The sequence below is a fragment of the Uranotaenia lowii genome, chromosome 3 (genome assembly GCF_029784155.1).
Source record: "Uranotaenia lowii strain MFRU-FL chromosome 3, ASM2978415v1, whole genome shotgun sequence".
In the NCBI taxonomy this organism is placed as follows: Eukaryota; Metazoa; Arthropoda; class Insecta; order Diptera; family Culicidae; genus Uranotaenia; species Uranotaenia lowii.
In genome coordinates, this window is record NC_073693.1 from 24,663,415 (window position 1) to 24,677,034 (window position 13,620).

At 42.3% G+C, this 13,620-nt stretch overlaps 1 protein-coding gene across 2 annotated transcripts; it reads left to right on the plus strand.

The window, feature by feature from the left end:
* Positions 1-1,972: 1,972 nt before the first annotated feature.
* Positions 1,973-13,611, plus strand: LOC129754339 (mitochondrial sodium/calcium exchanger protein-like). Of its 2 annotated transcripts, none has more exons than XM_055750323.1 (7): positions 1,973-2,105; positions 2,167-2,387; positions 2,456-2,871; positions 2,932-3,330; positions 12,839-13,192; positions 13,241-13,323; positions 13,382-13,611. In XM_055750323.1, exons 1-7 carry the CDS (start codon positions 2,028-2,030, stop codon positions 13,607-13,609), a joined length of 1,779 nt encoding a protein of 592 aa, XP_055606298.1. In that variant the 5' UTR covers positions 1,973-2,027; the 3' UTR covers positions 13,610-13,611. The 2 variants fall into 2 exon arrangements, with proteins under 2 accessions (XP_055606298.1, XP_055606299.1); XM_055750324.1 differs by having other exon boundaries at positions 13,256-13,323.
* Positions 13,612-13,620: the final 9 nt, after the last annotated feature.

The following is a 13,620-nucleotide window of genomic DNA, read 5'->3' on the forward strand; positions in this document are numbered from 1 at the left end:
CGTTCAGCCTTCGCCACCTTCTAGATACTTAGTTCGCCGTAGAGTCACGCTAACTCGTGGTTCATCCTTCGCCTTCAATTCCGTTCTCCTGCTCGCCGCCAAAGATGGTTCTTAACACTCTTCGCTCGAAAACTCCGACTGTGCGCAGGTCCACCTCGAGCGATATCCATGTCTCGTGCCCGTAGAGAACAACCGGTATAATGAGCGTCGTATACAGGTTACACTTCGTGCGAGGGCTGAATAAGTCTTTTCGACCGCAGTTGCTTGTGGAATCCATAGTAGGCACGACTTCCGTGGATCATTCGCCGCCGGATTTCAATGTCTGTGGTCATCAGTGATCCGAGATAGACAAAGTCTTCGACTGTTTCCAGCTTCTCGTAGTCCATCGTGACTTTACCGAACAAGCGGGCTCGATCCGTCTCGGATCCGCAGGCCGAAGTATACGCTGGATGTATTAGTCATAAATCCAAGCCTACCTGCTTCGCGTTACAGTTTGCGGTAGATCTCCTCCACTGCTGCAGATGATCAGCCGACTTATATCAATGTCGTCGGCTAAGCAGATAAGTTGACTGGATCTGTTCAAAACCGCATTTCGCTCACCACACGTCGACTAACACGTTCTATCGCCACTTTGAACAGCATGCAGGATAGAACATCGACTGCGCGATTCAAACGATGTCTAATTTGCGGCTCTTCAAGACGCTAGAGAGCACGTGGGTACTGCCCATGAAGTTTTGAGACCGGCAGTTCCATGTTCCGTGGGTCTTTGCCGACTTCCATTCGAAATTTCTTGTTCATCATTCGTTGCTGGTTTATTTTTCTCAGTCACGGGCTCCCAAGACCCGCAACTAACCCTACTATCTCGCAGGAGGACCGTCGTGATGTTGCTGTTTTGGGTCCCGAACACCACCAGGACGTTGATGCACTCCGCACGCCGCGCCGCCCCTGACATGTTAACGAGCTTTGATCACCGCTGATTCTTATTGGCTTTTCTAGTTGATGCTTTTCGGTGAATTTGAAATCAAATAAAAACAATTCTTTTGACGTTTCGGCCTACTACCTTCAGCCATCCTCAGAAAACTATATTATAAACAAAAACTTAAATCAATACAAAAAATTCTTCACAATATTCCATCACAATTTCACTGCACTTTTACACGCGTGCTTCCTGAACGGCTGTCTTACTTCATTTAAGTCCGGTTTTGAATCGCTTCTAGCAGCTGGCGTCTATCATTCCCGGTGTCGTCGTTATGGTGTTTGTTGTCGTCGTGTTCGGTGACGTCGTTTTTGAATCCATCGTTTTAGTTGCGAATTGTGGCGTCTCTCTTAGTTTTTTAATAATAGAGCTATATATTTTAGAAATTTCATGGAGAACAGACTTGTACGGAGCCCCCTAACTCAGTTAGCATGCGACCAAAGCATCCACCGGGGTTGGGTACCCGATCTGCGCTAAGGTTGCTCGCACCCCAGCTAGCGCCACGGGGAGGTAGAGAATCAAAGTTGTTGATGGTTGGGTGTATGAGTCTCGAGTTGCACATTGTGTACCATTCGCCAACATGCACAAATATTCCAAAATCTTCATCCAAATGAGTGATGACGCAATTGTTGCTGAAGGCGTTCTTCACATCTCGAGTGATATCAGCGAAGAATGATTCACTCTTCTCTTAGTCAGCCACTGTTCCCAACGATTAAAAAATGAAAAAAATGTGGAGATTTGGTGCTTCCTACTTAACAAAAATTTTTATCGTTGATTGACTTTTTTCTTTGCTACACATTCATCAATTAGGCGCTACCCCTTAAAGTTTACTTTTGACTCGTATTCGGATAAGATCCTACTTCTTTTTCAGGCTTAATCCGCTTCAAAACCTTCTCCTAACTCATACTGACATGAGCTCACAAACAAAACTACCGGAACTACCTCTTTTATTAAATAAATACATTTTTTGGCCTGTAAATTTGACTACATTTTCCTCGAAGTAGTAGGCCTCAGTTTAATTCTCAATTTCTGATCTATTTACAATGGAACCATGGTACATAATAACGAAAGCGATTATTCATTCGAAAGAGTTTTGAGACACATCAGTTTTGTGAAAGGACCGAGACCGGTAATGATAGCATTTCATCTGATTTTAGATAACCTGTGATTAGTTGTGATTTCCTTCGCAGGACGACTGCAACGGCATCCATTTGGTACCGGACGACCTAAAATGTGAGTTCGTTCGGAGCACACCGTCATGCGCCGGAGGAGTTTTCTACTTAGACTACACAAATTACCTGTACTGTACAATTGGTGCTGAACGGGAAACATGTTTCAAGTTAGGTTTCGCCCTGTTGGTTATTCTGCTGCTGCTCTGCTTTACAATTTTGGGAACCACCGCTGATCAGTTGTAAGTGTAATATTTGAGGTTGCCTGTTTATCATCCACTAATAAAATTTACTCAACGTTCATTTACAGTTTCTGTCCAGTCCTGGCCGTTATATCGAACACCCTGAAAATAAGCGAGAGTGTGGCCGGAGTAACGATTTTGGCGTTTGGAAATGGATCACCTGATATTTTCACATCACTCAGTCATCCGGACAGTGATACGGAAATGATGTTCGGTGAACTGCTGGGCGCAGCGTTGTTTGTGATTGGCATCGTGGCCGGAACCGTGCTACTGATACAACCTTTCCATATTAGTCCTTTCGGGATTGTGCGTGATACTTTGATATTCATCTTTGTAGTTGGATGGGTCACGGGTTGCGCCTATGACGAACGATTTAAGTTGTACGATGCTATCGTTGTTCTGGCGGTTTACGGTATTTTCCTGGTGATTGTGCTAGGCGAATTCATCTCCATGAAAAAGCGTCTCGCTGAAGTGGGATCCAGCAGTAAGAGGTTCCAGTGATGATTGTTGATTTGTAACTGATTATTTAACGATTCCTTTTCAGTATCCCTGCACGGAGACCTTCCCATGGAGGATTCGCACTACAAGGAATTGAGAAACGAAACCGTGGTTGTGATCAAACCTCGTCGCGGTGGGGAGCGTGACGAGGTTGATGTTCAGCGTAACAGAGTCAGTGTATTCCGGCAGGGTCCGTTTGGGGTTTCGCCCAACTATCGACTGTTTTCGGATTTTTGTGATCATTTGCGCCCGATCAATAAGGACGAGTGGCAAGAAAGTGGTGCCTTCAAAAGGGCCATCACTGTGATGCAGACTCCTGTTCTGTTCGTGTTAAATCTGTTGATTCCCACCGTTGACTATACGATCGAAAGGCACGGTTGGTGCAAGTTGCTCAACATGCTGCACTGCCTGACGTTACCACTTACGATGCTGCTTATCGATGGTTGTAAGTATAAATTTGTCACACTGGCATTTAGAATGATATAAAAATTTAAATCAAACCGTTAAAAAATAGAAGATATTTCCAAATAATGTTTAGCAACCCCGGTTTCGGAATCTAGGTTTTTAAGGGCTTAGAAATTTTAGATTAACGCTTGTCCATATTTCCGAGAAAAAAAACTGAGTATCAAAAAACGCGCCCCTGCTCATCTCGTTCCTACCGGATTCCTGTTTTGCAGGAATGTCGTCCGGCATTCGCGCAACATGTTCTGCCCAGCGTATTCGGCAAGCCTTCACCACCTTCTGGATACTGGGTTCGCCGTAGAATCGTGCGAATCATCCTTCACCTCTATTGCACGCCGCCAAAGATCTTATCTGTGTATGCTTAGTGCCAGGCTCGGATGCACACTATTCATATGCTCCCCGACGAAGGAGTCAGCCTACACCGGTCGCGGACTGGTGCTGGTGAACCAATCGCTGACCACGAGCCAAGTATTGACATCCTCACTCATCCTCCGCACGATGTTGTCGGCTGTCGTGTCTGGACCGCAGGCGGCAAGCATGTTAGTGCGTACTCCTTCGAACCTCGGGCAGCTGAACACTACGTGCTCTGTTGTCTTAACTGTGTCACCGCAGGCTAGGCGGAATGACGAGGCCATGTGTCGAAACCGATGATGGTACCGACGAAGCATCCGTGACCAGTCAAGAAGTGTGTCATGCAGAAATCCACCACTCCATGTCTCCGATCCATTCAAAATCCGACGTTAGAGCTGTCCCACTAGTGCTGCCAGCTTGACATTGAGGCCTCTCTTGTATGTTTTCGTACATCGGACATGTGCCTGTGCTCGTTGCAGAAGATATCTTCCTTTAGCAAGACCGAGATGGACATGACACCCGCCACAACATCAGCAGCTACCGAGGACACCGTATAGCTCAGCCGGCCGTCAATCATCACCCCCAGGTACTGATAGCACGCTTGGAATTCGATTGCGCATGTTCCAGCTGCAATCATCCCTGATTGAGCTGAAATTAGGTTGGTGATCGGCACCATCTCGGTCTTGTGCTAAGCCAGATGCAAGCACTTGGAGCGCATCCAACTTTCCACCTTCTCATTCGCTACCGTGGCGAATAGCTGGATCTCTCCGTTTGATGGGTCCTATGCCAGGAGAGCCACGTCGTCGGCGAATCTCACAAGTTTCACTCCCGTGGGGAGACGCAGTCTTACCAGTTCGTCGTAAACGTGTTCCACAATACCGGGCCAAGTATCGATCCTTGTGGAACCCCTTCCGAGACACTTACTGTTTCCAGTCCCTTACGGGTCATATACTGTAGTTAACGATTACTGAAGTAACACTCCTTCATCCTACAATTATATGCCGCAATCCTTATACGAATGAGAGACGACGCAATCGCTGCCCAACTGACGCTGTTGAAGGCGTTCTTCGCGTCAAGGGTGACCACTGTACAAACCCGGTCTCCTCTCCTCTTCTCCAGTCTGGCTTCGTCTGCGGCCTTTCCGAAAACCAAACTGTTTATCGGAAAGACCGTTCGCACCTTCGGTGTAGAGCTGGACCACCTTCTCTAGCATCTTTCCAGCAGTATCCAGGGCAATAAGCTGATGGGTTACCTGGTGGGTTACTCGGTTTTTGCAGGAGCACCAATCGCTGCCGCTCCGACACGTCTGGGAAGACCCTCTCATCCCCATGTTGTTGCAGGATTGATTTGTTGATAGGATCGCCCAATCCCTTTCAAGCCCTGACAGCGGACCATATGTGGATCACGATGTGATGAGCGATGTTCCCGATAAAATACCGCCTACAACCAGTGCTTTTTTTTGCACATTTCAAAATTACATTACTACGTACTATTACTAAAAGTTTCATCAATTTTCATCCATCTGCTCAAAATTTATCCACGAATGAAAGTGAAAAAAAGAGAAGAAGAAAGAAAACACCGGTCTCTTGCCTCTTGGTGTGTTTTTATTTTCTCTTCCTACCAAAGGTATAAAAGATAGGGCTTGTTTTATTCTACACAGAAAAAAAATCTGAATCCTTAACAACACTGAAATTGAAAACCTGTATCATTACATGACGTGGAACTCGATTTATTGATGTAAATTTATAAATTAAAAAAAGTTGAATCCTTAACAGCACTGAATTCATATGACACAAATATTACTTGACACGGAACGCGATTATTTGATGTAAATTTACATCACATATGATGTAAATAAAAAGAAGCATCTCATACGACGGAATTTTCAGTGCAAATTAAATATTACACGTCTTTAATATTTTACATGTCTTTAAATTTTACACGTCTTTTGAAGTTTACAGACGTGGAATATTCAACTCGCTCTGAAAATTCCATCATATGTGATGCTTCGTTTTTGTTACATCATATGTGATGTAATGGAAATAGAAATTTCTTAAAATTAAACGACATGGAATGTGATGAGGACATTGAATTTCAATTTAATAGAATCAGACAAATTTAAACAAAGTGTCAAGTCAAAGTCGTGCACCAAAAAGTATTTTTTAAGCAGTTTTCCCGCGATTAAAGTTCCCAGAGATCTTCGTGAAGCAGGAAGCGGTTCTGGAAGCAGCTCCAAGTTATTCAACTTTGGAACCCGTCTTCGAGAAAAAATAAAAGTGTGAATGTGACTCCTAATATAAAGAATTGTGAAATTAAAAAAATCATTGTCACCAAATGAAATAAACTCAATTAATTACAAAAAGGTTTTATTTTTATTATGACATGAGATAATTCCATTATTGAATCATAAATACCAATAAATAACACAAAACAGATTCCAATTGGAAAGTTTTTCTTCCAATATTCAGTGGTTTTATAATTTACATCATTTTTATTTTACATGTTGCTATATTTTACATCATTTTTTATTTTACACGTTGCAACATTTCACTGGCGTGTAATTTCCAACTAGCACTGAAATCTCCGGCATATATGATGCTTCTTTTTATTTACATCACATGTGATGTGATTTTAAAGATTTTTTTCGTTGTGTGTATGTTTAGAGCTCAGAAATAATGATTTTCCAACAAAATTAGCACTCTCCCAGACATCAGTAAGCCTTTTTGGAAACTCACCAAAATCTTAAAATCTAAACCAGGAACAATTCTTCCCCTAATTCCTATGAGTATCAATAGCTCAGTTGATAGTTTGACAACTCCTGATGAGAAGGCCGCTGAGATAGCTCGTCATTTCGTCAGCTCACACAATCTTGGACACAATTTCATAAGCCCACATGAAACCAACGTCTCCGAATTTGCTAATCGAACACATCTAGTTTCCCATGATTTTACGAAAGATTTGGAAATTTCAGCTGACGAGCTTTAGACAGCTTTACAGCTTACATTAAAATCTCCAAAACATGAAAGCAGCTGGTTTCGATAATATCTTGAACCGAGAGCTCAAGCACATGAGCATCCAGTTCTTTGATTATCTAGCATTAATCTTCAATCAATGCCTTCGCCATAACTACTTCCCTGTACTATGGAAGTCTGTAAAGTTTACCTCTACCAAGAAACCTGGATAGGATCCCCAAAAAGTTACCGACCCATTAGCCTTCTCTCAGGATTATCTAAGCTGTTCGAAAAAGCAATCAATCGTAGACTTCTATCATCCGCTGCTGAGGGAACTGTCTTACGAGAAGAACAGTTCGGTTTAAGGCATGAACGATCAACCGTACATCAGCTGACTCGAGTCGTGAACATCCTTTAAAGAAACAAGACAGTATCCAAAACATCTGCTATGGCATTACTCGATGTAGAAAAAGCTTTTACAATGTGTGGCATGATGCATAAATATATATCTTCATCAATATAAAATTGCTAAATAACTACTTGGTAAAAATCATTAAAAGTTATCTGTCGGGGAGGACATTTCGAGTTTCGCTGAACGAAAGTTTCTCCGAGGCTCAAGATATTCCAGCTGGTGTCCCACAGGGAAGCATATTAAGCCCAATTCTTTTTAATCTTTTCACTTCGGATATACCCCAACTTCCTGTAAACGGATCTTTGTCGTTGTTTGCTGATGATACCGCAGTCATCCATAATGGCAGGATAATACGAGAGCTTAAAAATAAGTTTCAGCGAAGCTTGGATTATTTCACGTATTAAAGCTACAAAACCTTGGACAGTGAGCTGATTTCAGACAGCATATTGAACATAAATCGAAAATCAAATTGTCCTTGAAAATCAAGTATATTGGTATATCGGTCTTGGAGAGCTGCTCTAAAACACACCACATTGCTCCAACGAGGCCAGAACAAATTCCTCCGTATTATCCTTAACTCACCCAGGAAGACTCGTACATCTGAGGTTCATAATCTGGCCTCAATCCAACCCCTTGACGAAAGATTCAGTGAGACTATCCTTAGGTTCAAGGCATGTTGCCAAGATTATTCGCGAGCTGGATACTTCTTAGGTTATCAAATTTATGTATATATTACTTAAGTAGGTTATTTAATTATTTTTTTTTAACGAACACACCCACATGAGATCTCAGTGAAACTTCATGTTTCTTTGAAGAGATCTTTTTTCCTTAACTCTAAGCGCACATCTTTCGAAGTAATGATGGCTAGCATCTTACAAATGCTAAAATCACCAGACCACAGAAAGTGTACTATGTATGCAATGACCGAGATTCGATCTCATGAACCTCATGAACGTCGTTGGATGGCTTCGATGCGATCAAAACCGTTTTGATAATATGGGCACCAAACCGCAGAAGCATATTCAAGGAAGCCAGACTACAGTAAAGACTCTTCGTTCAGTAGATGTCTTTAAAGTCCTTCGTCATGCGGAAAAGAAGACCCAGCCTGGCATCACACCCGGAGGCAAAGAGGTTAAACTGGTTCTGCAGGAAGTTCACATCTTCGGGACCATTGATAGATCAGTACAGTTTCAAGTCGTCGGCATACGCTAATTTTGGCCCATCGGGGAGTTGCAGTACTTCATTGAAGTAGATTAGGAATACTAACGGCCCTAAATGACTTCCTTGAGGCACGCCTGATGAGGGTGAGAACTGCCTGGAAAAACAGTTACTTTTACGAACAGTCAATTTACGTCCAGTAAGGTAACTGCGGAACCAGATCCACAAAATCCTAAACGCGCAAGCTTTCCGATGGCAGTATCATGGTTTACCTTGTCGAATGCGGCAGACAGATCGGTATAGATGGCATCAGTTTGGGATTTCTTTGCAAAAGTTTCATGCACAAACGAGGTAAAGGTCAGTAAGTTAGTTTTAGTTGAGCGTTGAGGCATAAATCCATGCTGGTCGTTGGAGAAGTTGTGCTTGCAGAACATGAAAATTTTCAATATAATTTAACGACTGATTTGTTTTCGTGTTGATTTGGAATGGCATTTCAGTCAATGATGTTTGTTATTAATAATACAATATAGTTTGCATTATATCCGACGTTTCGGCCGTAGATTCGGGCCTTTTTCAAAGGAAATCTAGGAATTTATTTGGATTTTTTTTTTAAATATAAAGATGTTACAATTTTACTAGGTGTTTTACTTACTATGCGTTGTACTGTATTTATGTTGTCGATTTTGTTGTGCATGCTCTGGTTTGTTGATCCTGTTGTGAAATAATGTTCTAGTTTTTGTAACTATTGTAATATTCGTTGTTTGTACGTTACCATTTGGATTTAAATTGTTGTATTGAACTATTTCTTTTTGTACCACAATTTTGTGTAAACTTTTTTATAATTGTTTTCAACTAGCGATTGGTGTGTTTACTTTCGACTGATTATGAATGTTTGTAACTTGGATCTATTGTACACTAATATTCGTTGTAGTAAGTGTTAATCTAAAGTATATGGTGTGTGTGTTGTTTAATGTTTACCTGTGTACTCTCTGTAGAGAATATGTGAGATATCAGAGAGAAGGCGAAACATTCGACGATGTTGGTGAGGTGATGAGTGATTGATCAGCAGGATTTGTTTTGGTTCGCTTTCCGCTCCTATTGTTTCTCACCGTGCGAATGATGCTGGCATACACGGGAGAAACTTCTTCCACATCTGTGCGATAGTTTACTGTCCTCTCTGTGGCTTTTATGTGGAAAGTTTCGAGCGCGTTGAGACGAGTATGCTGGTAACAACGGTCTAGCACATGCGTGTTAGCTATATCAAACCGGTGTTCGTGCTTGACGCAATGTTTGATCATAGCTGTCGTGCTATCAGCAAGAGCTTTCACTGCTGGACTCGTGTAGTCATTCCCAGATGTGAGCAATGTGTCGAGTTTAGTTTGGTTGGACTTATGTGCTGATAGGCGTTTTTTAAGAAGTTGTTTCGTTTGGCCTACATATTGTCCCGGGCACGATTGGCATGCAATTTTATAAATGACATTATGTTGTTGCAAGATGTTAAGCGGATCTTTAACTTTGGTAAAGAAATTCTTCACATTGTTATTGGATTTGGCAGCCCGAATCTACGGCCGAAACGTCGGATATAATGCAAACTATATTGTATTATTAATAACGAACATGAAAATGGGATCTAAAACCACCAATTCAAAAAGTTTGGCTATGGCGCACAGAGCTGAAATTCCTCGGTAATTATTGACATCTTTCCTATCTCCCTTTTTATGAACCGGGAACATGTAAGCTTTTTCCCACTGTGAGGGGAAGGTGGTCTGGTCAAGCGAAGCTTGGAAGATAAGTCTGATAGGAGTCAGCAAAAAAGGCATAAAACGCTTCAGGAAGGTGGCTGGTATCCCATCCGGGCCCGTAAAGAAGGAGTTTTTGAGCTTAGTGGCTGCTTTAGAGATGGTTGTATCCTCGACTGTAATACCGTTTAAAGAAAAGCCCAGTGGTGAAACACTCCTGATGGCACAATTCAGTTGATCGTCGGTTATTGAAGATGTATCAAAGATGCAAAGAGATCGCAGATTCCGGAGTCAGAGTTCGCCACGGTGTTCCAGGTTCATTCCGCTGATTCTTGACGTGATTCCAGAAGAACTTGGGGCTAGTCTTGAGGTTTTGCTGAATTCGACTGAGATGGTTTTGATAGCTACGTTGACTGGCTTTTTTATAAGTTATCAAATTCTTTATCACAAAATTGAAAATCAAAAATCATTCAAACACTTAAAGGGTGATACGGTCAAAATTTGGTCAATATCAACTTGACGTATTTCTTTCAATTTTGCATTTAAAAAACCTGAACACCCCTCATTTTGAACGTGTGTGTGTATAATGTTGCTTCTATTTTGATTTTGGAATTCACTCTTCAGTTGTCAAAATGCCGTCCAAGGAAGAAGAGCAGCGTATCAAAACTTTGCTCGCGCATCGCGAAAATCCGAGCTACTCGCACGCAAACCTGCCAAAATCGCTAAAAGTTGCCAAATCAACCGTTACAAATGCAATTAAAGTGTTTGGGGAACGTTTGTCGACAGCCAGGAAGTCTGGATCGGGGGGAAATCGAAAACCGGAAGCCGCTGAGACGTCAAAGAGAGTTGCCGGTAGTTTCAAGCGAAACCCTAACCTCTCTCTACGAGATGCCGCAAATAAGCTGGGTGTATCGTCTACAACCGTGCATCGAGCCAAAAAACGAACCGGACTATTGACTTACAAGAAGGTAGTGACTCCAAATTGCGATGATAAACAAAATACGACGGCCAAAGCGCGATCCCGGAGGCTGTACACGACGATGCTGACGAAGTTTGACTGCGTGGTAATGGACGACGAAACCTACGTCAAAGCCGACTACAAGCAGCTCACGGGACAGGAGTTTTATACGGCAAAAGGAAGGGGAAAGGTAGCAGATATTTTCAAGCACATGAAACTGTCAAAGTTTGCGAAGAAATATCTGGTTTGGCAAGCCATCAGTACCTGTGGCTTGAAAAGCAGCATCTTCATAGCTTCCGGGACTGTCAACCAAGAAATTTACGTGAAAGAGTGATTGAATAAACGTATGCTGCCATTACGGTAAGAAGGCCATGGAGTGGTACGCCGCCAACAACGTGCAGGTGGTTCACAAGGACAAGAACCCTCCCAACACGCCAGAGCTCCGCCCAATTGAAAAAAACAGGGCTATCGTCAAGCGGAACCTAAAGAAGACAGACTGCGGCGAAGAAGATGGACAAGGTGGCTGTACAAAATCTTATGGCAGGGGTTAAGCGTAAGGCCCGGCAATTCGGATTTGGAAAAGCGGTAGACTAACTGAATGTTTTTCCTAAATTTTATGCTAATCAAAATTGTAAAAGAAATTAATTTGATTTTTTAAATAAACGATTTCACCGATTTACACGCGTTTTCCTTTGACCAAATTTAGACCGTATCACCCTTTACATAGTCAGATTATGTTACATGGTTTGATTATGTTGCGTGGTCCGATTATGTTGCATGGCCGGATTATGTTGCATGGTCCAATCATGTAACATGGTTGAATTATGTTGCATTGTCCGATTAAGTCCCATGGTTAAGCTATGTTACATGATCCGATTATGTCACAAGGTCGGATTATGTTTCACTTAATTATTACATGATTGGATTATGATGCATGGTTTGATTATGTTGCATGTTCCGATTATGTCACATGGTCGGATGTTGCGTAGTACGATTATGTTGCCTTGTCAAATTATGTCACATGGTCAGATTATTTTGCATAGTCGAATTATGTCATGGTCGGATCATGTTGCATGATTAGATTATGTTACATATTCAGATTATGTAGTATGGTCGGATTATGTTGCATGGTCCGATTATGTCACATGGTCTGATTATGTTGAATGGTCGGATTATGTTTTATGATCAGATTATGCTCCAGAGTCAGATTATGTCTCATGATCGAGTTATGTTACATAGTTGAATTATGTTGCATGGTTGGAGAAATTGTCACATAGTCAGATAATGTCATTTGGATACACTGTCTTATGTTGAAATTGACGAAGATAGACCATAAGTCGACGAATTTTAATAGATTTCAAATTCTTTTCAGTCAATGCATTGACAAGAGAAAATTATCGTTACTCTACGTTACGTTGCGGTCGTAGCTAAGTCTCCTTAACTTTTCTATATTTTTTCGGCCTGATAACTCATTCGGCCTAGGGACCATTCGGTGTTACGACCATTCGGTTTAGCATCAATTGGGTCTAATGACCATTCGACTTATATTCTTTCAAACACGCGTCCTTTTGGCCAAACAGTCTTTGACCATTTGGCTAAGTGGCCTATTCGGACTGATAAACCATTCGGTCTAGCCGGCGTCCATCGGCGCTGCCTGCCCAACGACTTCCGACCCAGCTTCCTAAATAACATAATATGAACACACCAAAATTCGGCATTTTGTATCTCAGAAACCACTGAATTAAATTTTATTAATTTATTTTCTTTGAGTTACCGAAAGTGGTGCGTAAAATTTAGTAGAATATAGTTTCATTTATACATCTTGTATTTGGTCCGCAATGTGTTAAAAGTTCTTATTTTTGTCTAGTTGCGATAAGCTTCCTGATTTGCAATATTTTGACATCAATTTATTTGTTTTTTAGTTTTCTTTACAACACTCTGGGACGTCCCCCTCTGGCGATGGTGGCTTCTAGTAGCTGCCGTACTATTGACAACCATCTTCTTCACCTCCCGAACGGATCGACCACCGTTTTATCACCTGGCCTATGCAGCAATGGTATTCGTCGGATCGATCCACGTCATCTACATCGTGGCCCAGGAGGTGGTCAGCCTGCTCGCCACGATGGGACTGGTGATGAAGCTGTCCCGCTCGATGATCGGCCTATCGGTTCTGGCCTGGGGCAACAGCGTCGGGGATTTGTTTTCGAATATTACCCTGGCCAAACAGGGCTACGGGAAGATGGCGTTTGCTGCCTGTCTGGGAGGACCTTTGTTTAGTAAGTTTAGCTATGGATGAACGTGAATGTTTTAAGTTAATGAAATAGATTTTTATTCAACAGATTTATGTCTCGGACTTGGAATAGCGTTGGGCTCAAAGGCACTCAAAACGAAGGAGCACGTTGCCATCGTAAGTTCACAGTTTTAATTACGTTATTTGTTTAATGAAATGGATCCTCTTTTCACAGTCTCGTGAAGGAGCAATGAGCGAAAACTGTGAAGCATTCCTGATTCAGTTGCTGGCCACCCTTTTGCTGGCACTGCTGCTGACCGATTTTCAGGGCCGTCGGAGCATCGGATTGATCATGATCATCATCTACCTGGTGTTTATCGTTTTCTGTTTACTCGGGGAGCTGGAAATTATCCATCCGTACGGGACCGACCACTATCCCAACGATGAACCCAGCGAGGCGTGAGACCGGCCGCG

Excerpts from the sequence above, each read along its gene's own strand:
- LOC129754339 (XM_055750323.1), top strand. The coding sequence starts at position 2,028 with ATGGTACATAATAACGAAAGCGATTATTCATTCGAAAGAGTTTTGAGA. Across the intron at positions 2,872-2,931 it reads CGCTGAAGTGGGATCCAGCA|TATCCCTGCACGGAGACCTT; the intron begins GTAAGAGGTTCC and ends ATTCCTTTTCAG. Across the intron at positions 13,324-13,381 it reads CGAAGGAGCACGTTGCCATC|TCTCGTGAAGGAGCAATGAG; the intron begins GTAAGTTCACAG and ends CTCTTTTCACAG.